This window comes from Spinacia oleracea, chromosome 1, assembly GCF_020520425.1.
Source record: "Spinacia oleracea cultivar Varoflay chromosome 1, BTI_SOV_V1, whole genome shotgun sequence".
Classification (NCBI taxonomy): Eukaryota; Viridiplantae; Streptophyta; class Magnoliopsida; order Caryophyllales; family Amaranthaceae; genus Spinacia; species Spinacia oleracea.
The window spans coordinates 121,087,930-121,115,008 of NC_079487.1; the positions used below are offsets into that span (position 1 = coordinate 121,087,930).

Sequence of the window (27,079 nt, forward strand, 5' to 3'; positions counted from 1 at the left end):
ATATTAATCTAATCTTGAGGTGCGTATCTATACCTAGGAAGGCTATAGATTATTAGATGACATGTGTCATCACATCTTTCCACCATTAATTTTTTTTTTCTTTTGTTGTTTGTTATCCGAATTATTTTACAGCTTTAACACCACAATTCATCTTACTCATTCGACATCAATTCACCATTTAATTCATATAACCTCTTCCACCCCATCTTAGCTTCTTCTTTAACACTCGATATTAATCCACCATCTAATTTGTATGTTTTTTCAACTTTTAACTCACTAAAGTAACAATCCCTCAACAAAATTAGCACTTTAAAAGACAACTGAACAACCACTATATAATTGTCCGAACAGGCCCATAAGCTAGTTTAAACGTAAATCGACAACCCATAATCTCTTTCCCATAAAATGATTAGTGGACTCGTGAACACATGATCCACCACCCCCTCCTAAATAAATTAAAACTAATGGGACCCACCAACCAAACTTTTTAAAGTAAAAGGAAAAAGAAAAACGAGGTTCATGCACCTTTCCATTTTTCCAACTCGCAATCTATTTCCTCTATGAAGAAAATCACCCCTTTTTTGATATTTTTAATTAATTTTCCTTTTTATAATGTTGATTTGGGAATGATGAACAAATCTTTGGAAATAAAAGGAAAAGTGGGTGTTGGTTAAGCAGGTGGTTTTTGCAACATGAGAAGCAGACCCAAAGACAACAACTACTTCATTAGCTGGAAAACGAGACACATTTTCTGATCCTTTCTTCCTTCAATGCCCTTCTATTCGGTAATATTTCTCTTTAATTTTGTTTTTGAAATTGTTTTTTGTTTGATTTATGGTCTTCTTTGCTGTTAATTTGTTCTTTTTTGGTTAAGTTTTTGTTGAGATTGAATTAATTTGATTTGGGTTCTTTTCTGGTTTGGATTCTCTCTTAGCTGCAATTTTAACCCTCGTTTTTTGTTTGCTGGGGTTTCGATTCTTTGTTGAAAAATGAATTATAAATATATGGGCCAATAGGGTTTGGTGTGAATTGATAATAGAGTTTGTTGATTGATTAAGGAACTCCCAAATGAAAGATAATATAAGGAAGAAATTACAAAAAATACTTCTTTGTTTTATTGTTGATGGCTGAAATCCGAAACCATAAATTTGGCTCAAATCACATTAATTGAAGACCTTTATGGATTGTGCTCTGGTTTTAGAAGCAATGTTATTCGAAGGAATATTGTTAATTTGTTATGAATAGGTGGTGTTTCGTATTTGATTAGTGCCGAACATTAGTCAACAGTAAAATACAATGAGAAAAACAATGAAGATGAGAATTGAGAAGTAAAAGACACAAGGATTTACTTGGTTCAGTCACCTAGTCCATATTCCATGGTTGGGGGATTCATAGCTTTTCTTAGCAACAAGAGGATTACAAGAAGTCTTTACAAAAAGGCTTAATCTTGGTGATCATCTTATGGTTTCTTTTATAACATAAGGAAACCTTAATAAAAGCCTAAATTATTCCCCATGAAATAACTAGTAGCAGTCATGAGCAAGCCGTAAAAATAGGAAGCAAGGAAAGTTAACATAACCGAAAGATGCTTTTGTAAACTTCCTACATTTCAAGGCGCACTTAACAACTACCAAGGTGAAATTTGGTTAAAACTTATATCACAAACCTTCCCCCGGTGTTTAAGTACCGAACCTTTAAGGACTAGCCAAGCCGAATGGATGCTAAGTTGACCTAGATGACATTGAAAGGTACCCCTCTTGTGATCAAGTTTCATCCTCAAAGGCATTTGGTGGAACCGTGGAACCCTCTTCTTTTATTCTTCTCGGTTTATATGCATGTTAAGTGTTCATGACATTGCAGATTATGTGTACATGTGGTATTTAATTTAAGTTCTTAAACCTTTAAATTTTGATTTTTTTTTTAAGTTCTTTTTTTGTTTTCCCGAAAACCAAGCAATTCAATTAGCCATGGAATTAAATTTTGGTTGTACCTTGCAAGGTAGATCCAAGACCTTTTTTTTGCTCATCTGCTTATTTGCCTTTCTAATTAACAAATGAGCAAAATAAATAGTCTTGGTTCAACTGTTGTATAAGAAATTAAGAATCCTCTTGTTTGGGCGGGGTTTTTATTCTTTTTTGTTGGCGGATGAATATATTAGGTAGGGTTTAGTGTGAATTGAAGAATATGCGTATGGAATCTAATGAAGTTTGTTGATCTATTAGTAATTCCTAAATGTAGGAGTATAAGAAACATTAGAATGTTGTTAATTTTTTTTAAGGTGAATTCGTGAATGAAGATTAGAATGACTTGCAATTAGCAAAGTCATTAATAAGGAGTTTAGAACGATATTTTATTTGAATTGTGAAATGTATTGAGAGAGTTCAAAATAATATTAATGTAATATTGTGATATTAGGAAGTTAGGAACTTGAAAAAGAAAAAAGGAAGTTACCTAATATCGTCTAGTATTAAGAGCTTAGCCTTCTAAATTAAATATCACTCTCTTCTTTTATCAATGTTGGATACTAAGTCTTATTCTATTCACTTTATTTCCACTTATATCAGGGAAAATAAGATATAAGAGCTATCCAAGTATATATTTCATAATTAAAATAAGTTCAGATACTAAAGGTACACTCGGTTTGGCACAAATCCCACCAAAAGGAAGAGGGAAGCCAAAGTAAAAGGCGGAAAGACCGGGAGGGAAATTTTGTGTCCCTTAGAGTTAAGGAGGAAAACATGCAATAGCCGACGAAGCTCCCTCCTAGTCACCCCTTTGTTTTTTGACTTCCCTCTTTCTTTTTTTAGGCCATGTTCGGCAAAACTAGTGGTAGCGTGTCAACTAGCAGAGGGTAAATATTAGGTGTCGAAGCAGTTGTTGATAATATTAGTGTTTGGGAAAAGTTTTTGATTGCTAAATTCAATAATAAAGCCATTAGTCATATATCTTGTTTCAAAATTAACTACAATTTGAAAAAAACGTTACCGGCTAACTTTAAAATGCTAACATGCTTAACGCTATTTATATGCTATATCTACCACTAATCGCTACCTAAATTATGATACGCCAAATGTACCTCTAGGACCTCCCAAAAGGGTAGATATACACTAAGAGTATCAAAGATATAATATACTATTCTCCTATTGGCCCTTAAGGAATATTTTGATGCATGGCCTATCCATATGTGTTAGAGATTCAGGATTTGAGTTGTTTGCATGAAAATGATGTGGGAAACATGCATTATAACAAAAGCTATTAGCGATGATTTTTCCAAGGCAATATTCACTGTTGCCAAGACAATTTTAGTTTGCTAGAAAATATATTGTTTATCAGTATCTGCCTTGGCAGCGGTAAATACTGCATTGAAAAATTCCTCACTAATACATTTTTTTTTTCAATGTATCATATCTACTCAAATACTCAATGCACGAAAATTGAATATCAAATATCAACATAGCTTCTAAATTACTAGATTCGTTTGTATTGTAATAAATTAAGGTGGCATTGTGCTTCTTCAGCTCTTACCAAATGGCGACGACGTACCGAACCTTCATAGTAGATTTAGTATCTTACGGCTTACCATTGCTCCCTCAAAAGTGTAGTGGTTTTTCCTAAATAGGCAAAGTCCTTTTCCAACTCAATTTATGCTTTTACTTACCTGTCACTTCTCAAATACTGGTGGAGAGCAAGGAAAATAATCGTGCATGTTTTCACCCTTGTTTTCTCTATCATTTACCTTGAGACGTGAGAGATGTTAGTAGGACTCAGGTACTAGTGTCGGACACGGGTGTCCAACTCGGATAAATTGTGAAAATTTTCCATGACTTTAGACCAAAATGAAGTGTAGGAGTGTCCATCCATACCCAAGTCCGAGTAACATAGCTTGAGAGTGTTGTGCAATGGCGCTGAGGAAGAATAAGTTATCGCCTTGCCACCAAATTGAAACGTTATACGAAGTATTCGCTAATCATGGCTTTGCAATGCGTAAGGCTTTGAACAGATAACTTGTCGCTCTTTTAGTCCCTTCCCAGAAATGTGTACGGCGTTGGTTTTACCAAGAATCTGGTCCAAACCGACCGTTTCACCTTTTGTATTACTCTTTCAGTTTGAGTTTTGCATGTTGGATATAATCGGTTGACGCTGGGGTTTTTCGAGGCTAAAAATGTCCTGTATTAGAGACCTACTCTACGAGGCCATAACTTTTGCAAATATTCTAGAGATATTGCTTCTATTTGTTGGCCTGTCAGCAAAAAATATGTACTTTCTATCTCTCATCCCCTGATTTCTTTTTTCAGGTATCCGTACTGGAATGTGCGTGTGGGAATGCTGATCAAAATTGGGATTGATGAAAATTTCCTGAAATCAATATCTGATATGTTATACATCTCAAAGCATCTAAGAAAGACTAATGATACCTGCAACACTTTCTGGAATGGGTTTAGAGGCAGGTAGCAATAATGACACTATAAACATGTTAGATGAGCTTTGGCCTCTTAATGTTATTGATCCAGAAAAGTCGAAGTTTCCATGCTGTTTAGTTTGGACTCCACTTCCAGTTGTCTCGTGGCTGGCACCTTTTATTGGACATGTTGGCATATGTCGGGAAGATGGCTCTATTCTAGATTTTTCTGGGTCTAATCTTGTAAATGTAAATGATTTTGCATTTGGTGCAGTCGCCAGATACTACCAACTTGACAGAAGACAGGTATTCCTGCTAGTCACTTTGAATTTAGCATGGTGTTTTTTTAATCTGACTCTTCTGCAAATTAGTGTTGGATTCTTCTGCATATTGAATTATTGATAGATGTTGACTGTTTGATAATGGGAACTCCTCGATCATTAAAACTATTGAGAATTCTGGTTTATAGTTTTGTTGAAATGATACTTGTTTGTTAACAGCTTAGAGAACACTTATGCCTGGTTGTTTTCTACGCCACTTGTTTTTAGTTTCATACTTCCTCCGTCTCATTTTACTTGGCCCTAAAAGCACTCCCAAAAACAGTCAAATGGGGCAAGTCAAATGAGATGAGAGAGTAAAATTTAATTTTATAGTGTTTTTAGTCAAAAGCTTTATCTCAAACAATGATCTGCTACAAATATACAACACATTATGTTGCTTCAAAATTGTAGGAGTTTCCTTGCTTGTAGTGATATAACATCTAAAATATATCAAAGCATGTTGGTAAATACTTTCCATGAATTTTCTAGTGTCATTTATTTTATGAAATGTGACTTTTCGCTTGAAATATATCGGTTTTTCATGAAATGCCCCTGAGGTTTAAAGAAATGCACGAAATATCCTCAACTTTTCAGAAATGCACCAAATACCCCTGAGAACTTGTAAAAATGCACCGAATACCCTTAATGACAATTTTCCGTCAATTTTGTTAACTTTTCCGTTAACCTTATTTCTACAGTGTTGCTTTCCTGCGAATCTATCTGGGCACAAGTGCGAGCAGCATCGCTACAAGCATCACGAGTTTGGGACTGCTATATCTTGGGATGACGGTCTAGAATCAAGTATGCGTCACTACGAGAATAAATCATACAATCTCTTCACGTGTAACTGCCACTCGTTTGTGGCCAACTGTCTCAACCGCCTATGTTGCGGTGGGTCAATGAGCTGGAATATGATTAACATTGCTGCACTTGTACTGTGTAAGGGGCGATGGGTGGATGTGAAGTCTGTCCTTCGATCTTTCCTGCCTTTTGTGGTGGTGGTTTGCCTTGGAATTTACATGGTTGGGTGGCTCTTCTTGATTGCCCTGTTATCTTTTTCTTTTATGCTTCTTGCTTGGTTTGTGGTTGGAACCTATTTTATCAAGAACATACTAGACTGTTAGATGCATGGCCAAATTGTAATAAAAATTCTAACTTCTGTAAGTTGAAGATGGCAGAATGATACAGTGAAGTGTATATTTAGAGGTTACGTTCAAACTCGAATTTTGTGCATGCTTGGTTTGGATGGTTGTTTTTAGGAGGAATGAAGTGTATATTTATAGAATTATTTCAAAATTCGTATGTCATGTTTTTCTGTTATGGTTCTCGAGGTCTGTTTGCTTCATGGATCCCTCTTCAGGGAGAAACACAATATGTCATAGGAAATGTGGAGTGACTGAACAAAATTGTAACAACCGGGCGTGCAGAAATGCTTTCACTTTAGATTGCTCGACAGAAACCAACATATTACGACTTTGCCACGTCAACGTTCTACAATAGAAAACGAATGCAACGCTTGTGACAAATTAATGGCCTATTCGGTATCATGCCTAGTTTTCAGTTTTCTGTTTTTAAAAGTCATATGAGTATGATTTAGATTGAATCATGAACTGAAAAATAGTCATACATATAATAATCATGTTGATTTTGAAAACTGACAACAAAATCCTGAAAACTACTTTGTTGTTTTTGTTGTTATCACATTTTAGTTTTTAGTTTTATAAAAAAATTGAAAACTGAAAATAAAAACGATATCGAACAGGCCCTTAAGATTTCCAAGTAAAATTTAGAAGGGTACAACACTCTTTTCATACGTAGTATCCTCTTCGTTTAATTTCACACAGCTTATTGCAAATGCAAGACAGTATCCGAGTCTTTTATAGCATTCCAGTGACTCTATAATCTGGATTTTGGCTACAATACACCCGAAGACAAAATAACAAGTCAAAACTCCTACAGGTGGTTAGCCTATTACAGGAGATCTGTTTTAAAGTAGTTGATGCAACAATTCTCTGTTTCACTCCCATCTCAGAACACTAGCTTCGCGTTTCCAGGATTGTCAGTCTGAAGCTGTTGACTGTTGAGTGATGATGTTAGACAAGAAATCAGCATTCAGACCAGACTAAACTTCACTGCATTCTTGTTAGTATAGCTCCAGAGTCCCATGTCATATGCAGTAGAGCTCCATCTCGCATTCTATGCTCCATATTTCGGTGCCTTCCATAGCTTAAAGGCTATCTCATGTAAAAATCTATCAGCTGCTATTGCAAGGTTTCCACAGTTCTGAAAATATAGCAGAAATTAAGTCACATTATTCAGACCAAAAAATTGTGACAAAAATTACCCTTTATGATAAATCTTGTATAATATGTAAAGCGAGAAATGTCCCACATTGGTAGAATACCAAACAATTGCTATTTTTATATATTAGGGGTATGGATACGCCTCTTGTTTAAGAAAGAAATAGTGAGGCTTGGTGGACACACTCATACGTGTGTGTAGGTTGGTCGGGTTTGGGCTCGAGCCTAGGGATGTGCGAGGTTGTGGGCCTCTTCTGACTATTCATTTTCCAAAAAGCTTGATTACTTACTTAATCAAGGTTTTGTTCAGCAAAAAGATACACAAAACAATCATACACATTCATCTTCCTCTCAAAAAATACTCTTTGTGTTGATGTTGATCCTGAGCGACCGCTTTTGCATCGGGAAGTAGTGCGGAATCGTCTTTTAGGACAGATCCCACGGCGCAACAATTGTTCATTATATGTTCATCCTATTGTTTGCATCATCGCGATAAGTCCATTCTACCTAAATTCTTATAGCAACATTATCATTTTATTATTTTAATATGCAACATAATAGACATACCTCTTTGAATTCACTGAAAGAAAACTCTTGCGCCATATCCTTACGAGTTACAGCATCCTGCCATTGTGCTATTAGAATCGGGCTATGGTGCCTGTGAAAAACAAAATTGTAATCCATGAAGTAGTTCAATGTGAAGATGTGAATAAAAGGGAATCAACAGTTTTAGTACCTAATTCCATTTCTTGGATTTGCTCCTTTCAGAGTATAGCTTTGACGAGGGAAAAGGGACTGAAGGTCAGAGTCGTTTTCATCATGCAAGGACAACAATGATAAGTTCGGATCATCTACTGTGACAGCTCCATAGCTCATGATAAGTGTTAAATGCAAACGGGATGCAATTTCTGACCCATGTTGGGCTAATTGCAATATCGTCCCAACCAAACTGTTTACATAGTCAATATCATTTTGTGCACCTTCTTCCCCCACAAGTGATCCAATATGCACAAAGACTAGATCAAAATGGTCATCAACTGTTTTCCCATCTTGAAATCCAAGCATTTTTAGCAACTCTTCAGCTGCAAAATCAGCTGATTTAAATTCCAGGTTAGTGAAACCAAGCTTCTCACCAAAGCATTTGACAGTCGGACTGCTAGAGATTATAGCAGCTCTCATTCCCATGAACCTGTCAGGAAAACCACTCAGGTTTTACATGCTTACATCAAAAATCATTGTTCTCTTATAGTTTCGTGACAAGTACAACCATTCCTACCTTTCATTTAAGTTTGGGAGTTTCTTCAAAGCTTCTGATCCAAAATCCTTCTTTTCAACCTGAACCCAAAAAGTAAAAGTAAACATGTCGAGATCTTATACAGAAACAAAAGCTTGAATCCACAATTCCACAAATAGTGATGCTTACAGCTTCATTTGCATCCAGTAGCTCTGCCAGTTCTCTGATTAGCTTGTCATCTGCAAATTCTGCAATAGAAGACAGGTAATAATGTAAGGAACTCTACATAAACGAGCCCTCTTTCGATTTCAAAGGAGAAAGAAAAAGCGTTTCATACTACTACAGAAATCACACTTAAGATTAATTTAGTAAACCAGACAAGAATTTACTACTATTGAAAAAAGAAAAACTACAGGAAATTCAGAAAATGGAAAGAAAAAAAAATTAAAAAATCCAAACACATCCCATAAGGAGGTGGGTGATGGGATTTCATGTTCGCTATACATTCATCCACCTAAAATATTTGTATAATGTTACCTTAAGTATATCTTGATTGATTTGTACAGACAGGAACCCTACAAATAGTCGATTAGTATGAGATTAGTTTAAAACTAATCTAGGGGCTTCAACCATCAACGTAAATTTTTGGCAGTGTTGGTCCTCTCACGTGGTATCAGAGCGTGACACAAATCACGGGTTCACATCTCATCCCCCTCCTTTCAAAGTGGAATATTTAGCGCTGGATATGGGGAGGCCCATGTTGCAACCACACTTCAAGCCCAAAGGGGCTTTCATGTGAGGGGGCGTGAAAGAGTTAATCTTGGGGCTTCAACCATTAGTTTAAGCTTTTGGTTGAGTTGGTCATCGGTATGCATATAAAGAGATTTATCCCCAACATAGTACTCAGAGAAAAAAAGGACAACGCGGGCAAGGAAACCAGAGAAGATATAAGCTTCGATTGAAGATAGTTGCAGGAAAAGACCAAAGAGAATACAAGGGTCGCAAGTCATCCTATCCAACTTCATTGAGCCTTAAATGCTCTATGGTTAAGCTCATTGCAGAAAAGTAACAATTGGAACTCTATCATCAAAGCGGAACAATCATTAGAAAGCCTTGAATTCGAAATTAATCCTATACTTATGCTTTCATCTACTGACCAAAACCAGTGAAGGCGTTACAAATTACAGGGAAAGGTAACATTGAACATGAATCACTAACTGATTGGTGATGAATAATGATCTCTTGATAGTAATTCCTTAAATTAGCAAGCATAACATCCAACTCAAGTAGTAAATGAATAAATGACTTCCAGCTTCTTTGACATTACAAAATCACCGGAACAAAACAATTAACAACTTCAAATCATGCAAAATTTTGAAGAAACCCTATAAATATATCACAAAAGTCATTTCTAAAGATCATTTGTTGATTAATCAAACAAAACCCAGAAAGAAAAGTCACTGATTTTGATGAATATGCATTGAATTAAACAAAAGAAATGATCAATTATCGAATTATGATTCTGGGTATTTGAGAAATCGAATCGAAAATACAGAAAGTTGAAAGGATGATGTGAAAAAATGACGAGGGTATAAACCTGGAGTAGGGGAGGAATCATCAATCGCTAAGAAGCCGCAGGAACTTCTGGATGCAAGAGCGTGAATGTGGGAGTGAAAGGGGGTGATGTAAGGCGCTAAGCCATAGCCATAGAGCACTAAAGCTCTACTTGGTTTGTCCGCCATTAAAACCTGTTTAACAAGCACGCATACAACTATACAAGTAAATACAGAGAGGAAAGAGGGAGAAAGGGATTCCCAGAAAATTGATAGCGTTAGATTGATGCGGGGAATAATTTGTTTTCCATAACCACGCTGGCCGTGTTCGACGAGAAATTTCAAAACAATTGTACTAATTATAATAAAAAATAATACAAATAATATACGGAGTATTTGATATTTTTTAAAAATAAAAATAAAAGGAAATAATTTTAATATAAAAAGAGATTGTATGTTTAAATATGCAAATTGTATATATTTTGACAATTTATTTACGAAGATATCCGTTGATATGTTTCACTTGTCAATCATGGAGATTGACTGAGCAGAGCTCGTGTTCAACAATCCTACATTAACAACATTAGTCATTAGATTTAGGAGTTATGACTCATCGTCTCTCATTACTAGCCACGTCAACCATGTTCGGTTCACCTCATTTCCGTTAGTGTTTATGAACAATATGTGTGCATGATATTTTATATCAATATTTTAATTTTTTGAAATACATACTGAGACTCATCTAACAAAATCTATTTTTAACGTTTTGATGTATATAATATTGAGAATTTCCGATCAAAGTTTTCATACTTTTGACACATATTCCAAAGCGTAAAGAACAAGAACGGATATAGTATAGGTACCTTTTGTTTTGTATTCTACCTGTCTACTCCAACAATCATGACTTGAAGTCGTTAGCTTAAAGATGGTTAAGATAAGTGCAGAAACTAACATAGTAAAAAACTTATGGGAGGTTAAAGCCTGAAGAAAGATCAATATTTAAGATCTGAACTAATAATAAATTAATAACACAAACTAGCATACATTATCGCGCATCCACAAATGGGACAACTTTGCGAACAATACAAGATTACAGAAAAATAGCTCCTATTTTGATTGCTAATGAGATAAATTACATCGTTCTTAAAAGCTCGAGAAAACTATGGACATTGGCCTTGACAGTTTTGAGAGCAGACTCTCGTTCTGCCTTTGTTTGTTGAGCAGTAACCATGATTTTAGTCTGCTTTTGAAGAGAAGGAATAGTTACTGACCAAGTCAACGAAAAGTCATCAAATTTATGCTGTTCCTTGTTTAGCTCTTGTTGCTTACTGGCTCGTTGTTGCTTCAGATTTTGAAGTTTTGCCTCCATTTCTTCAATCTCCTTATCATATTCACTACATTCTGCTTGAATTTGGTCTATTCTTTCTCGACTATTCTGAATACGATCTCGAAGATCTTTGGCGATGATACTCAAATCACGAAGGGTGTCTGAATCGTAGGTCAACCTGACTCCATCCTTGTTAATATCTTGCAGCTGATGTTGAAGGGATAAGAAAACGTTCCGGAAGTGAGCTAAATTAGGCTTAAACTGCGGAGGGGATACTACAGATAGTTTATGAATCTGATCTGCCAGGTCAGCATATGCTGTGAGGTTCTCCATGTTGCTTTGCAATACATTGAGGATCTTCTCTGCATTTTCTTTCTCAATGTCGAATGCTGATGAAATAGAAGCAGGACGAAGGGTATCCTCGATGAGAGACACGAGTGAATTTACCTCTGCAAGCGCCTTTTCAGGGGTGTAACAGACCCCTAACAACGAAAGAAGAAGAAAACAAACAGGAATTAGGGTAAAGTTCTCAAATACCAAATTACCAATAATAAAAAGAAATGTAAATACCCAAAACCTACTTTCATTTAATTGGAGGCAGAGTGAATTCAGGATGTTTGTTTCTAATCCTGTTTTTATTTAAGATTGGTTTTAAGGACTAAAACAATGGGAAAAAAATTCACAACTCTATTATTTCTATAGCTTCATATAAATACCTTTTGAGCTCAAAGGTAGCTCCACAGACTCGAGTACCTCCGAGAATGTGGGGGAGCCATCATCAATAACAGATTGAGAGATGTCTGAAGTAGTTGTACCTCTTGTCCCAGAACCTTCCGTGGGCTCCATTTGTATTGATGGATGATCTTCCGCTTGAGGAGGAGAGATTCTAGTAAGGTCAGCTTCTTGGGGTTCCAAAATCACCTTGTCTAAAACTGGCAAGTGTGAAGATCAATGAATAAAGGGTGTTGCAACAAACAAATATTCCATAAAAAAAACAAAAAAAAATACTTATGTTGTTTCTTACTTTCAATGCTTAAGGATTACTTTAAGTATGAATTCCCTGGTTTTTACCATTTTACAGAAAATAACTACACCTTTTGGACATTTAATATGCGCAACATTGAGAGTAAGTATGAAATCATGAAGTGTAGTAAAAGAGGAAAGAAAGAGGGTATAATAGAAGGTACTTTGGTCCATTGAAAGAACAGAAGATGTCTCCTTGAGATTAGCAGAACCCATTCCAAGAACCATCTGATGAGGTGGCTCAAGAGAGTCCTCAGGTTCAGAACCTGCAGTTTCTAATGCTAATTCTTCATTGATTATTTTCCTCAAGCTTTCCGGAATACTTTGAGTAGCATGGGAAGTATCACGCTCTATGCCAGGGGTGGTTGCTTCCTCTTTTTCTTTCTCAAGAACCTTGAGAACGTTCAAGGAAACATTATAAATATCAGGCCCGGTCTTCTGGGAGGGTTCTTTGATGTGTATTTGTTTCGGATTATTCGAACAGGCCAGCACAATACTCGAAGTCCTTGAAGCTACTGGTTGAAAATTGTCTGTACCAAAGAGAAATGAGTTACTTCTTACAACTTTAATATGGAATATTCAGATATAATTAATTTAAAGAAATATTGCGATGAAGCTAAGGCCTACATTTCCTTTTCTTTCTTACAGTCCTGAGGGCACGGTGGAAAGATGGAGTAGAATGCCGCCTCCTCAATATTTTGAGGGGAGTATTATCATCACATTCCTTGGACTCTTCAACAACAGCCTTCTTTGAAGGCCGGGAAGTAGAAGCGGCCATGATCCTTTCACTCTTTCTTTTCAGTTCCCTCTTAGCAGGAGATGATGTTTGAGCACATTTCTCTATCTAAAAGGAAGTACATAGATATCTGCATCAGTATCATAAAGGAAACAGATACACAGGGGTGTAAGAAGAGATCTTACTATACCATACCTCTATCAAAGCTTTTGTCTGACCAGGAAAAACAGCGATTCGAGCTCTGCTGTGTTTTTCTAATAGTAATATAAACTAAGGTTAAAGAGGACCAGAAAACTAAATATTTGAAAAACACAAGAATAAGAAGGGTAAGAGAAAATTACTTTTCCTTGGATTCAAAGAATTCTGGGCAATTGATGGAGAATACATCATTAGAGGACCGTGGATGTTTCGAATAAGAGTGGCAAAGGCTTCAAGCCATGACGGTTGACATCTCTTGAGAAAATCAATCCACCAAAGCTCATAACCTGAATCTATCTCGGCCCGTCTAAACCAAGGGGTGATATGAAGATACCTTACCTCATAGGTAGGTAAAGACTTCAGCCATGTCTCGGTGAAGGAATGCTTGTTGTCAACTGATTTCAAGGCCATGTCCAAAAGATTGAGTCTGGTTCCCCAAGGACGATTCAAAGTCTTATAGTAGGGGATTCCCAGGCCTTGAGTCATCCCAAATTGACGAGCCACGAGGTTAGGATTATAAGCTTCAACGCCAATGGCCTGTGGTTCGAGGCAGATAAGGTCTCGAGAAACCAAAATAGAGGACCAATGTGATTCATCCCCTTCACGGATCCTCATGCAAGAAATCTCTACGAGCCAAACTGGGGCAGCTTCCTTCATCCAATGCCCTGATGTATCCTCCCTAATTTTTCCTTCTGATGGAATATCCATTTCATCCTCACCAGAAAAAGGGTGCCAATCAGATTGACTTGCCTCCCTGGTGGGGAACAGAAGTCCCCTTAAGACTTCTTCAAACGCTAGATGTACCACTGGAGAATTTGTATGAATAGCCAACTCCCCATAGCAACAACATTCTTTGACAGGAAGAACTGAAGGCTTGTCAAAGTCTGCTTTTAGCTCTTCGTCGTCTTTATGTTCAACAAGACGAGGAAAGTAAAAAAGTCCCCACATAGATATGACCCATATAGGGCCACCAGCAGTAGAAAGCTTCTCATGGGTTCGAAGTCGATAAAGGCATCGATACACTTGTCCCAGGAAAAGAGGGGCAAGACACAAGGATTCAGTTCTTTTTGGGTCCAGTCCTGAAGCTTCAATGTTTGCTGCTAGCTTCAAGAAAGTTTTATTGACATTGCAAGATGGAAACATCAGCAGTTTACAAAAAGCAAGGTTGATAAACAATACCTCTTCTTTCCTAGAGATTTCATCTGAGAGGGATTTACTTTTATCAGGGTTATAGTAATCCACAATGGAGCTATATGACATGTTTGTTTTATTCTTCCATGGCGTAGTCTTCTCCATGTCAAGAGCTCCATCTATTAAACTTTGAGTGGGGAGGTCTACACCAATAGGAGACAATCCAGTAAGAAAAGCTATGTCTTCAAGGGTGATGGTTTTGAAACCCTGGCCAGTGACGAACACATTGAGGCAGGGATTCCAACAACAAAGCAATCCTAGAGTCATAGCACCGTAGAATGGCAAAGCGGGATATGTTGAGAGCCTAAGAAACTCGTAAATACGCAGTTTCCTCCACTTATCGTGCTTGCTAGAAAGTCGAGTGAACCACTGTTGAGTGTCAATGGTAGATGTCCAACCATTGACTGGCTTGCCCGAGGTTTTCACCCAATCACACTTTAGCTTCTCCGGCTCATTCAGAAAGGGCGACTTTGTAAATTCAGTAGGAAAACACTCCTTCAGCGATTTGAGTACTTTATCAAGTTTTTCAGGTTTGAAACAAGGGCCAAGCCTAACATAATTCCCATCTTGACCCTTGAATTTTCCATATTGTAGTTTCTTTGTCCTGATGGTCTGTTGCACAGAATCCTCAACGGAATGTTTGCAATCATGAAGAACCGCACAAAGCTTTGCAGCCTCAGAGTCCTCGTATTCAACAGGCTTCGGACTCCAAATCTTATTAGTCTTCTCGAGATCAGACATTATTTATTTTCCTGAAAGTTCATGGTGAATAGGTCAACTTAGCATGATAACACGGAACGCATTTCTGCGCTGCAGGGAAAGAAATACTGGTATATATGGCAGAAAAGTTTGCGAAATGTTTCCTGAATGAGGGACTCACCAAACGAAGGGTAGCATTCACCAGCATTTACAACAGAAACTGTTACAAGAGCCTGCACACTATATGCTTTAGGAATAACACATAAAACAGCATCAGTCTCTCAATTCAGGAAACATCCTTGGGTTCGCTTTTCCCTTAGTTGTACAAGCAAGAGTGGTGCAAGACCTAGTCATAAGACACACTCTAAGATAAGATTTATTCAAGACTAAATTCTAAAAAATCTCAATGCATCCCAGCTACATTTCGAAGCATAAGGATGTCAATTTTTTGAGAAAATAGAAGCATAGATTTTTCCCTTTTGGTTTCTTAAAGGAAATCAGAATAGAATAAACATGATATACCTTGAAGGTGAAACCAATCTGTAATTTTTAAACAAATAAAATCCAACAAGTGGACCATCATCAAGAGAAAAGCAGGCCTCGTAGTCAGACATTAAATAGAAAAGCTCCTTGGATGTAGAACAGAACTTCAATCTGCATAGTACAAAATTGTATACAAAAATCATTTTCCTGAGCTAAAAGTAGTTATATACACCATCATTTATTGAGAAAAAACCACCTAGGGAAGAAGTAGTCCTCCTCATTAAGAAACCTCAGGCTATGTATGGAAACTATAACTAGTTGCCGCAAAATAAGAGATTAATAATTTTTTAAAACTTACTGAAATTGATGAATATTATTTGGGACTCAATGGTTGAATGAATAATAATATCATAATTGATACAATAATAAGTTGTGAATAAAATTTAAAATATTTATTACTACCTCAGTTTTCCTAAGTACTACTCAAGATATTGTAGCACCAGTAACCATTGAGAAATAAGAAGTGTACCATTTATGTGGGTGTTTTTGTTCTGAAGGAGAGATATAGAGTGAGAGAAATATTAAATATAATGGGGTATCATAAAATGTGGTGAGAAATGATAAAATATGAATAAAAAGACATAAACGGGAAAAGGTAAACCTGAGAAAAACGGATTAAAACGGAAAGTGAGTAGAACCAAGGAAAATGGAGGTAGTAGTATGTACTTCCACCATTTCAAAATACTTGCGACATAGCCCATTGATACGTACTTTAACAAATAGATTAGAGAAAGTAAACATATAATTCAATCGAAATAACTTAACATCGGTATAATTTGCATGCTTTTGGTCCAAAATGTAGTGTCTGAGTGTCGTACTTCAGTTCAGTTATGGGTATTGAGGTGAAATAAAGAGTTGGAGTAAAAAGTGAAATGAGCTAACACATTATCATTGGAAAGTAGTTATTTTACGATATCCCAACAAGAAAGATCAACAAATTATGCTACAGAGAAACAGACACAGTGTCAGTCATACAAGTTCATGAAATGTTTGCATGATTTTGGTTCCAAATTGAAGTGTGTAAGTGTCAAAAACATGTTCGAGTGTCAAATATCCAATGAAGAGTTTGAAGTAACCTAATTAACTGACACTATGCACAGAGGTACTCATTAAGTTTTAGCATTTCTAGCATTACCATGCTCATGGTGCACCCTTGTCCATAGTCCACGAATTGTTCTAATACACAATAGAATTACCACATTACCACCACAATTATGAACTAGGTATAGCCGTATAGTCTAATTAGACATAAAAACAACACCAAAACAAATAAAACCAACAAAATAAATTTACCAACATTTCATCACTTGAAACATCATATCAGGCAAACAGAATGTTGTAAGTTGTAACCATTTTATAGATCTACAAACACAAATAAAATCAACAGAAAATTCCCAAAAAAAAAATGATAAAAATAGACAAGTGATGAAAATGCATGGAGAAAAGAAGCTATACACTGTTGTCAACACCGTGAATAGAAGCGGCAGAAAAGGAGAGATGGTTGGAAGTCTCCCAAATTGAAACCTCAATGTTTTTCATCCACAATGGCAGAGGCGGCGGCGGCGACTAGAGGTGGTGACACAACTAGAAGATGGTGGTTTTGTGGGAGGAGAGTAGTTAGGGTTTAAGAGGCGGCGGTAATTTGAAGTCCTCCGTCAACCAGTTCTGGAGATTGAAAGCGGAGGCCGGGGGAGGGGGCGGAAGGAGATGAAGAGAAGCTGTGGGTTGGAGTTTGAGGAGAGAAACTAAATTACTTTCTTTCAATGAAATCCAAAAATTACTATATTACCTAGAAGGAGGGGAAAAAATAAGGGTAAAACTTTCCAAGGATTTTCTTATTCCGCAAATATTTGAAGAACAGAAAGAAAAAAAATTTAAAAAAAAAGTTCGTAAATATCCAATTTCAAGATTTTTGAAGAAGTTATGTTGGTGGAAAAAAATACGAAAGCGTAGGATTACCTCAAAATAATGGCAAAATTCTAATCAGTCTATATCACAGGTGTGAGGTGACTAATAAGTAAATAAAATAAAGTTATTCGGTTATTCCTCCGTTTTTAATTACTTGTATCATTCACATGGGCACATACTTTTAGGTGGCCCATGCAAACATAATATTCGTTCCGTCTCTAAATCATAGTTTCTAAATGCAGAAAATATTTTCTTTGTACAGAACTTGAAAAGTCGACTATACCCCTAATTTTTATTTTAAAAAGTACAAAAAGGAAAAGAATTTCGTTTACCAGGCTTACGGAGTTACGGCTTACCAGTTCCTTCCTTATCTCCCAAAATGTACTGTTCACCTTCCATTTTTGCAAAATTCAATTATCTCTAATTTTGAATAAGATAAATTGCTTAAACATCGTTATGGAAAAAAAACCAAATTCTTCAAATAATTCAACTCTAATTAATCGAAGATGAAAACGGTTGGTTAAATTGTACTCCCGTAAATTTTCCAATTTACAAACAATCAAGCTAATGCAAACGCAACAATGAAATATACTCTATCATTAATTTAAGAATGAGGTAGGGAGAGGGTAATTGAGTTTTCGAAGCACAGGTTTGTCATTGTTCCGCAAATCGCAGGCCCATAGTTACCCTGTGATTTCTTCAATTTCCGTTAAACGTAATTTGAGAAATTATAGAGCTTTCAATATTTGGGTCTCTCTCCCCATTGTTTTCTTTTTCTTTTTCTTTTTGTCCTCTCTTTCAATTCTTGCAGCTCTAAATCTCTGATCTCACCGGGTTTTTTTTTTTTTATTCTTTTTAATCATTTGGTCGATTGGCTGGTAAAAAGCAAACGGTCGTGATGGAAAGTTGAAACTGTGAATTTATTTTCCTTTTGGGTAGTTTTGTCATTTTACATTTTGCACAAAGATAATATTTTCTGCATTTAGCAACACCCAAAATCAAAATAGTGGTAAGTGTTACTTCGTATGAGCCAATAGAATTCAAGGAATAAAAGGGCAAATTATAAACCCAAGGAAGAATTTCACTCTTTCCAAGAAAATCAACTTTAAAAAATGTTGATTTCCTTGGAAGAAGTAAAAATTTACTTGGATTTATCACTTAATCAAGTAGTTAAGATTTTGTCAAAAGCTGCCTATGGAGTACAATGATGACTAGTGACTCGTGAGTATAGTTTATACTCCGTAGAACACAACCAGTCAAGAACCTTGATCACAAGTCCAGCTATAAACACAATTAGAAGCCCAACAAACACACAAAAAAAGTACAAACTGGTTAGGGATTTTGACTTCTTGAACAAAACTGAACAAGTAAGCAAGCCCAACATATGCAACATTCCCTCAAAAAAAAAAAAAAAAAACCCACCCAACAACTAATTAACAGTTGTCCCACACCAACCCTTAATTCAGAAATTAAGGGTACGGAGTATTAATGTATTATGATTATGTTTTTTTCATCTTATTTTGATTGGTTATTATATTATCTCAGATTAGATAAAGCAAAAAAAAACGCTCATATGAAGTAATCAGGTAAGACCAGATCGTGTACAATAAATATTGTACATCTGAGTAAAAATTAATTCAAAATGCTTAAAAGTTAAGCTTATATATGTAAAAGTTATCTACTTTTTAGTGATAATCTTTTTTCATTTTAGTCAAACTTATTTCTTCAAAATCACTAGTAATGTATGAAATTAATCATTTAACCATTTTAAAATGGTTATCTATCAACTTTTTTTTACTAATATAAAAGTTAATCAAAACTAGGTTAAAATTACACAAAAAATAGGTAAAAGTTATCTTGGCATATAATAAATTTATTATATACCTTATATGCGCAAGACCTTTTGAATCAAAAACTAGATAAATCATATCAGATCAGGAGAAGAGATCAAGGCTCGTATGTTAAATATTCACAACCTGATTTATTTTGGAGGGGACAAACATGTCGTTTATGTTGGGTTCTCTGTTCTTGTTTGATGATAAGTGATTACTTTTTGAGTTTTAAGAATAAGCCCTATTGCCCGAAAAAAGTTAAATACCCGGATCCATTTAAGAAAAAGGAGCCCAAGGAAGAAGCCCAAGTCAACCAAAATCAGCTCATCAGAATTCAGAAGTCAAGTAAGAAGTAGCCAGACGATCTAGCAATGCCGCATCAGAATAGAAGTGATCAAACAACAATTACTGTTTTAAAAACTTGGGTTTTCCTATAGTGTGCCATTGTGTTTTTTAGTCCTTTTGAGTTGTATCAATTGTTTTGAAAAATTACATGATTTACCCTTTATGTGCAATTAATTATTTTATACATCATAGCATTTTCATCAACTCGACGTTTAGTAATTGTGTTAGTTTCATCATCATCTTACCGTTATTGCAACAATGCATTGCAATGAGAGTGGAGTGCCTTGATGGTGTTTTGTTAAATTATGAAGACTATATTATTTTATTGTCTCATATTATTCGTGATACGTCTCTATTTATGTTACAAACTAGATGTCCTACACTTCGTATGATTCCTAAGTCCTATAGACTTCTATCTCATATCATATAACATAACTCTATCTCATATGATATTCTATCCTTTAGGATAACTACGTTATTCTTAACATGTTTGTATAAACCTCCATAGTCCATACCAGCGCTAGGATTAACTTTTCTTTTAACAGCTTCCATACTATCCAATCATTACATAGGTATTTTTTATTCAATTGATATAACGTGTAACCTTTGAAAACAATGGATTCAAAATACCGACCCAACAACACATCACACAGTGTGGAAAAATCCTAGGAAATACACATTTAAAAATGAGTTAAAAATAATAATTGGGCAATATAAGCTAACATCCAAATTCCAAAAGAAGGGAAGTTATTTTTTACTTCCTGAATCTACAGGATTTTCTCTATACATAGAGAAAAGACACTAAAATGAGAAGCAATATATCTTCATATCAAAAACTTACTCCGTATATTACTCTCTTTCGCTCGATTTAGGGTAATCATCTCTCTAGCTTAAAATAGATACTCTTCAAGTAGATACTATATACTTAATTGTACTCCACTAGTAATTGACTATGGATGTACTTTCACTTCTTTAATCAATATAAACGTCAAGCTAATTTACTTGGTTACTTCTTCAATTTGTGGGCAAGTTTCTTTGATATTCATGCATCTTACTTAAAGCTTTATATCTACAACTATTATTGTTCTTAATACATCTTAATTGACAATCTCAAATTGCTCATACATTAGTAAAGTCCTACAAATAGGCCGACAGCTTGAAGTACATACCCCTAAGGTGTTCTAGACATCTAGCGATAGCGTAAATTACAAATGGGGGAGTGGGAATCCGAACTCGTAACCTATCATGCACAAGTCATCGGTCTTAACCACTAGATCAAACACATAGTTGATGATATTGACTATTACTAGTATATCCCTCTCCGCTCCTTGATTAAATATATAGTGTCATATCCCCCACCTTCATAGAGTTGACTCAAGTGGTAAGCAGCTTGATGTCGCTTAAGGGAGGTCTCGGGTTCGAGCCTCGCCGTATGCAGAAACTCTTGTTGGGAGACTCACCCACCATAAGCAAGGTGTGCGACACGGGTCGGATTCGGATGTAGTCGGAGCTAAGCTCCGGTGAACCGGGTGTGCTATGCGTAAAAAATATCCCCCACCTTCAATTCACTTTGTTTAGAGTTTTATTGAGTATGTAGTTTTATTTTTTTGGCATGTGGGTTTGGGGTAAAGTAAATAGACTTTGTGAGGAATTTTGTTACTAAACAAGAGAATGGGACAATGTGATAATCTTCTACGCAAAAACGAAGAACTATATTAATATGTGATAATCTTCCAAGTACAAAGAATAGATTCGAAAATGATAAGGTCGCAACATGCGACCTTTAAGCCGTGTTACAATAATGACATGGCATGCTTATGTGTCGTGATTTAAATTGGAAACTAAAATATTTAACTTATACTACCTCCGTTTCAGAGAGTTCTTTACAGTTACTATTTGCACGGTCTGCAATGCAATATTTAACTACTAATATATCCAATTTTGTATGTGAAAAAATTATATATAAAAAGTTGATACTATGAAAATACATACCGAGACCAATCTAACAAGATCTTACATGTAATGTTTTGATGTATATAATAGTGAGAATTTACGGTCAAAGTTTTCATATTTTGGATACGTATTCCAAAGCGTAAAGAACTTTGAGAAACGGAGGAAGTATAACTTATTATACATGTTACAAAAAAAAAATGAAGGAAAATCTTAATATTCTAATTTATTTACTTCTTTATATCGACTACCTTATTTCGGCTCATTGGTAGAAAGTAAGTGATAATGTTTTCCGTCAAAAAAAAAAAAAAAACTACCTAATTTACATTTTCTTATGGTAAAAATATTGCATTTCAACAACTAAATATTGTCTCAACTTACGACCTTTATCATCACTCTTTTACTTATTCAATGTTGGTGAGTGGGTGCAAATTTTTGCTCTTTATGGTACATATATTGATATCTGAAGTTAGGCCCGACCCTAGGGGGTAGGCGATGGGTGCGACCGCCTAGGGCCCAAGGCGGAAAGGGGCCCAAAATAATAGCATGTCCAGTTAATTAGTACTAGTATAAAACAACACATTAAATACACATGTTAGTTCCTTAATTGGCTCATTGGTAGAAAGTACGTAGTAGGTGTTAAAGTTTTGATACCTATCATAGGTCTAGAGTTTGATTCTCCTCTCTGTCTTTATTATTTTGTTTTTCTTTTTGATTTCCATCTTCCTTTATTTGTTCAACTCTTTTCTTTTTTTAACTTTTTCAATATTTTTATTTTTATGTTTGTTAGCTTACACTGTAATTTTTTTATTTAAATTTATTTTTTAGCAACTAATTTTCTCATTCATAATACTTTTTACATATAGTGTCTCAATATTTAAACCCTTTAATTGTATTAGCTCTGTCCTTTAATCATTTACAAGATAATTAAGTTTTACGTTGAGTTTATGTGCGTAGTATTTGACTTTTAATACTCAGTTCTAATTGATGTAACTATATGTTGGTGAAAAAAATGCTTATTTGATGGACTATGGATCTATAAGTTTTAAAATAGATATCAAATTTTAATGATGAAAAAATTAACTAATACTTTTATATGCTCGAAATAAACCTTTATTTTATTTATTTTTTAAAAATCTCTTTATGCATATTAATTATTTTGTAATTAAGTAAGTATTTATTTTATTGAAATACTTCAAGAGGTTGACTAGAACATGATTTTGAATTCTAGGATCCTACAAAGGATATATAATAATATTTTATTAATTTGAATTCAACAATATAATGAATTTAACAAAAAAATGATAACATTTCAGTTAAAGACATATCATTTCGGAAGGGGCCCTAATCCCTTATTTTGCCTAGGGCCCTCAAAATGTCAGGACCAGGGCTGTCTGAAGTAATCCCCACTAGACTACAAATGCGTTGCATATTGTGGTTTGTTATCCAAGAATGTATCAAAATATTAATCAAGTATCTGATTTGGAGACCGAAGGAATCACTACAAAAAGAAAAGATTATCACTCTAGATTCTTTTACACTATTTAGGAATTTTTCTATATAAAAAAATATTTGGGTCGTAAAAAGTCATGCTACATCTACGAAAGAAATTTGGTTCTAAAAAATACATATACACGTAGTACATAATTGCAGTTTCAATGAAGCTAGGATGGTTACATACTTCGTATTTACAAACTTTTATATAAGGCGGTCTTACATAAAAGATCACCTTGGTGTTATATAAGTTAAGTAATGAAATCAATTAGTTAAACAATAAAACCAATTAGTTAAACACTGAAATTAATTAGTTAAGCAATGTAACCAATTAGTTAAACAATGTAAACAATTAGTTAAACAATTAAAGTGGCCTTTTTGATAAGGCGGTCTTACACAAAAGTTACCACTTCGTATTAAATATTTTTGGTGTTAACACCCGGTTCACCCTTAGAGCTAATCCGAATTCGGAGCGAGTTCTGGGTGGATAGGTTCCAGTCCCCTCCCAATTGTTGTTGCGGGGGATCGAACACGAGTTCTCCCTACCAAGTTCAGCCCCAATCACCAGTGAACCAACGGGCAATTGGTAGTATTAAATATTTCCTTACTACTCCCTCCGTATTTTTTTAAGAGATACACTTGCCTTTTCCGACCGTATTTATTTAAGAGATACACTTGCCATTTTTAGTAACTTTTCAACCCCACCATCTAATTAAATAATACATCTAATATACCATATCACCCACCATCCTATTAAACAAATATTTTCATAAACTCACCCACCCTCCATTCACCAAAATGACATGGTCCCCACATATTTAATTATTAAAATATCAATCCAACCCCACTTGCTTTATTATTTTATTTCATTCAATTATTCTTCTTAATACCCGTGCCCGGCCAAGTGTATCTCTTAAAAAAATACGGAGGATGTAGTTATTATCATGAGACGATTCATCGATTTATACGTTGCGGCTTTAAAAATTATTTACATCATACATGGTTCATTTGATTGTAGTTGAATGGTTGAACTCTTTTGCAACAAAAATATGAACAAATGAAAGAGAAAGTCGGATAGAAGTTTGACTATTTCAAGCCCATCAAACCCAAATTTTTGTAAATTTTTGAAAGAAAAGGTAGAGGCAACCCTGTTATATGGGAGGAAGTCCAAATACATGCCTGGCATATATTTGTAAAAACATGCCAACTCCAAATAAAAAGATAAATGTAAATGTTAAATATTTTTGGGGGGAAATGTATAACAGAATTGTAAATTTGTAAAACGGGGTGGTGATTTGGCATTGCTGAGTTGGTATTGGTATTACAAAAATGGTATTGGTATTACAAAAATGGTACTAAACTTTTTTTAAATGGTACTCGTTTTGTACTAAATTTTATAAAGTGGTATTAATATCACAAAAATGGTGCTAAATATTTTAAAATGGTATTCATAGGATCCAAGTTGGCAAACGGGGTTGACTATTCAACAATTTCAAAATGGCTGGGAAATTACAAACAAGCCCATGGCATGTATTTCATAATACATGCATGGCTGCGATTTTGACGCCCTCGTTATATGGGCTAGTGAAATCGGGGCACCTAGCAAGGGCCACATAAGAAAGGCCTAAAATTTCGAGCAATTTTTTGACTCAAAAACGAAGATGTATACTCCCTCCGTGTTGAAATAAGGGAGACGCTTCACTTTTGACACTATCATAAATTTGACTATTATTATGGGTAAGTAAAATATAGTCGTGTGAGGTCTTGTTTGATTCGTCTCGATGTGTACTTTTGGAATATCAACTTTTTATAATTTTTACGGATACAAAATTATAGATATTAATGTCCCAATATTTACATAGACAAACGTGAAAAGGTAAAATGTTCCTATTATTTTGGAAAACATTAATTTCAGAAAAGGTTGTCTGCGTTTATTTGTTTAGTTATCCTTGCTTGGACCATCAAACGAGGTATTTTTGTGCCAAATCCGCTATTAGTCATTTAGTTGTGATTTTCTTACAAGAGATGGAGCTGAAGTCGAGTAGTGAGAGCGACTTCAATGGTTGGAAAATGGATCTGCTCACGAAAAAAGAATATATGAGCAGGTAGCCCACCATTGTTGCAATAATGACATCAACAGCTACTAAAACATTGTAGCTATTTTGGGCAGGTAACTCAAAAAATAAAATGAGATATGATTTAAATATTACATGGAGCTACAAGGGATTGTAGCCCACCAATGTGAAAGTTTGTAGCTTAAATTAATTGTAGATAGAAATATGATGTGACAAGCTTAGCTACATCACCTTATAGCCCACCATTAGAGTTGCTCTAATTAGTGAGTAACATATGGACTTTGGAAGATAGAGAAAGAATTGGAAGTATAACAATATTATGAGCTAGCTAGTGCCTAGGAAAGCAAATCTTTTGAATCGCTAGCAAACATCTTGAGTCATCAATATAACTCGATAATCATGCTACTAATCTCAAAAGTTGGTTTCAGATATATATATAGTATTTCGGTATTTCTATTTTAAAACAAAATCGATAAATACTTGTTTTTTTGGGTGAATACGATGTTCACCGTTAATATCAGCGTACAATCCACTCACCTCATGTGCTCCTATTATTGGGTAAAGAAATGACCGCTTATCTTTTCCGTTCTTAAAAACTGAGATTCGAACCCTCAACTAATTAATTAAGAGACAAAGTGAGCAACGAATTTGCTAAACCAACTCGGTTATCAATTTTATTATTTTAACCTAAGGACCCACACGCTTATTTCTGCATTGATGTTGTTGTTCTTCATGGGCAATTGCAAATTGAGCATTACTAAGGCTATATTAATACAAAACTAAAGTAACTAACTACTAACACAATTAGTTAAAATGGAAGTGGTGGTCAAAGAGAGAAGCCGTTAATGTCCATTAGGAGGTAACAATTGTTGTAAAAAGATGTGGGACCCACCCACGTACGAAGTATGTCCTACCAAATGCTATCTTTTTACGCGTTTCGGTGGCAACTTCTTTCTCAACTTGCAACGCAGATTCTTAACCAATGCCAAAAATATACGGAGTATTCTCGAACACAGATTCTTAACCAATGCAACACAGTTATAATTGTCAGAAATCGATCCGAATTCGATCCGTAAATAATGGACCTTGAACAAGATTTTTTGATTCATAATTCGATTTTATCTGAACCCGAACAATCTGAAACGTAATGTGTCAAAATCCTACCGAACTTGTTTTGACCCAACCGATTAGAAATCATTGTATTTATAGTAATAAATAAGATTACGAAGAATTTTAAAAACATTAACACATGTTGTTACTATTGTTGGGTGTAATATGATTTTAATTTGAATTATACGTCATTCTATGGTTGAATTTAACTAATATATACTTGTGTATGAAGATTTGTTAATTTATACACATATTTTGTATATTTATTTTCCAAATTAATCAAAATATAATACGCATTTTAAAATCTCTCATCCCGTTGGGTCGACCATAAGCCGAACTTTATGGATCCCTGACCCAATCAACCCGTTTAACCATTCTAAACACAGTACTCCGTATATTTTTTGACGAAATGGAAAATATTAATCAAATCCAAGTATATCCAACAACAATACGATATTTCAATTCCCTATTATAAAAAAAACAACTACACAATATTTATTGTTTCTCATATAGAAATATAGAATAGTATAAAATTTAGATTAGGTCTCGTACACGCACGGGTATTATAAAATTATAATATATTTGACAATTTTTTATAAAATATTTGAGTAACAAAGAATTGTTTGAAAACAAAGTAGTATGGAGTGCAAAAGATTTTGACAGATTTTCAAAAGATTAATAAATTTTTAGTAAAATATACTGCATCTTTTCTACAAAAAGGTTATTGAAACAAATAAAAGAATTATAAAATAAGTTTTGACCGAAAAAACATTCACCAGTAAGTGACACGTGTCATTTCTAGTTTCTGATTTAATATAATGTAAAATAGATATACAGAATCT

At 34.9% G+C, this 27,079-nt stretch overlaps 3 protein-coding genes across 5 annotated transcripts; 1 reads left to right on the top strand and 2 right to left on the bottom strand.

Annotated features, from left to right (window-relative positions):
* Window positions 1-678: 678 nt before the first annotated feature.
* On the top strand, window positions 679-6,039 carry LOC110775223 (protein REVERSION-TO-ETHYLENE SENSITIVITY1). The gene is made up of 3 exons (XM_021979821.2): window positions 679-785; window positions 4,296-4,705; window positions 5,418-6,039. Exons 2-3 carry the CDS (start codon window positions 4,409-4,411, stop codon window positions 5,841-5,843), a joined length of 723 nt encoding a protein of 240 aa, XP_021835513.1. The 5' UTR covers window positions 679-785; window positions 4,296-4,408; the 3' UTR covers window positions 5,844-6,039.
* Window positions 6,040-6,473: 434 nt separating this feature from the next.
* Window positions 6,474-10,145, bottom strand: LOC110775232 (uncharacterized). The gene is made up of 6 exons (XM_021979833.2): window positions 9,851-10,145; window positions 8,443-8,501; window positions 8,296-8,354; window positions 7,756-8,208; window positions 7,587-7,677; window positions 6,474-7,002 (listed from the first exon to the last, which is right to left on the bottom strand). Exons 1-6 carry the CDS (start codon window positions 9,993-9,995, stop codon window positions 6,916-6,918), a joined length of 894 nt encoding a protein of 297 aa, XP_021835525.2. The 5' UTR covers window positions 9,996-10,145; the 3' UTR covers window positions 6,474-6,915.
* Window positions 10,146-10,788: 643 nt separating this feature from the next.
* On the bottom strand, window positions 10,789-17,349 carry LOC110775236 (uncharacterized). Of its 3 annotated transcripts, none has more exons than XM_056842654.1 (9): window positions 16,979-17,349; window positions 15,503-15,634; window positions 15,162-15,326; window positions 13,234-15,033; window positions 13,088-13,146; window positions 12,784-13,000; window positions 12,321-12,686; window positions 11,949-12,065; window positions 10,789-11,615 (listed from the first exon to the last, which is right to left on the bottom strand). In XM_056842654.1, the coding sequence occupies exons 4-9, from the start codon at window positions 15,020-15,022 to the stop codon at window positions 10,939-10,941; spliced, it is 3,225 nt and encodes a 1,074-aa protein (XP_056698632.1). In that variant the 5' UTR covers window positions 15,023-15,033; window positions 15,162-15,326; window positions 15,503-15,634; window positions 16,979-17,349; the 3' UTR covers window positions 10,789-10,938. The 3 variants fall into 3 exon arrangements, with proteins under 3 accessions (XP_056698632.1, XP_021835532.2, XP_021835533.2); XM_021979840.2 differs by having other exon boundaries at window positions 11,850-12,065; window positions 16,979-17,345; XM_021979841.2 differs by lacking the exon at window positions 15,162-15,326 and having other exon boundaries at window positions 11,850-12,065; window positions 16,979-17,346.
* Between the last annotated feature and the right edge of the window lie 9,730 nt (window positions 17,350-27,079).

Excerpts from the sequence above, each read along its gene's own strand:
- LOC110775223 (XM_021979821.2), top strand. The coding sequence starts at position 4,409 with ATGATACCTGCAACACTTTCTGGAATGGGTTTAGAGGCAGGTAGCAAT. Across the intron at positions 4,706-5,417 it reads ACCAACTTGACAGAAGACAG|TGTTGCTTTCCTGCGAATCT; the intron begins GTATTCCTGCTA and ends TTATTTCTACAG.
- LOC110775232 (XM_021979833.2), bottom strand. The coding sequence starts at position 9,995 with ATGGCGGACAAACCAAGTAGAGCTTTAGTGCTCTATGGCTATGGCTTA. Across the intron at positions 8,355-8,442 it reads TACTGGATGCAAATGAAGCT|GTTGAAAAGAAGGATTTTGG; the intron begins GTAAGCATCACT and ends TTTTGGGTTCAG. Across the intron at positions 7,003-7,586 it reads CTTTCAGTGAATTCAAAGAG|AACTGTGGAAACCTTGCAAT; the intron begins GTATGTCTATTA and ends CTATATTTTCAG.
- LOC110775236 (XM_021979841.2), bottom strand. The coding sequence starts at position 15,022 with ATGTCTGATCTCGAGAAGACTAATAAGATTTGGAGTCCGAAGCCTGTT. Across the intron at positions 12,066-12,320 it reads TGTTCTTTCAATGGACCAAA|TTTTAGACAAGGTGATTTTG; the intron begins GTACCTTCTATT and ends CACACTTGCCAG. Across the intron at positions 11,616-11,849 it reads GCTACCTTTGAGCTCAAAAG|GGGTCTGTTACACCCCTGAA; the intron begins GTATTTATATGA and ends TTTCGTTGTTAG.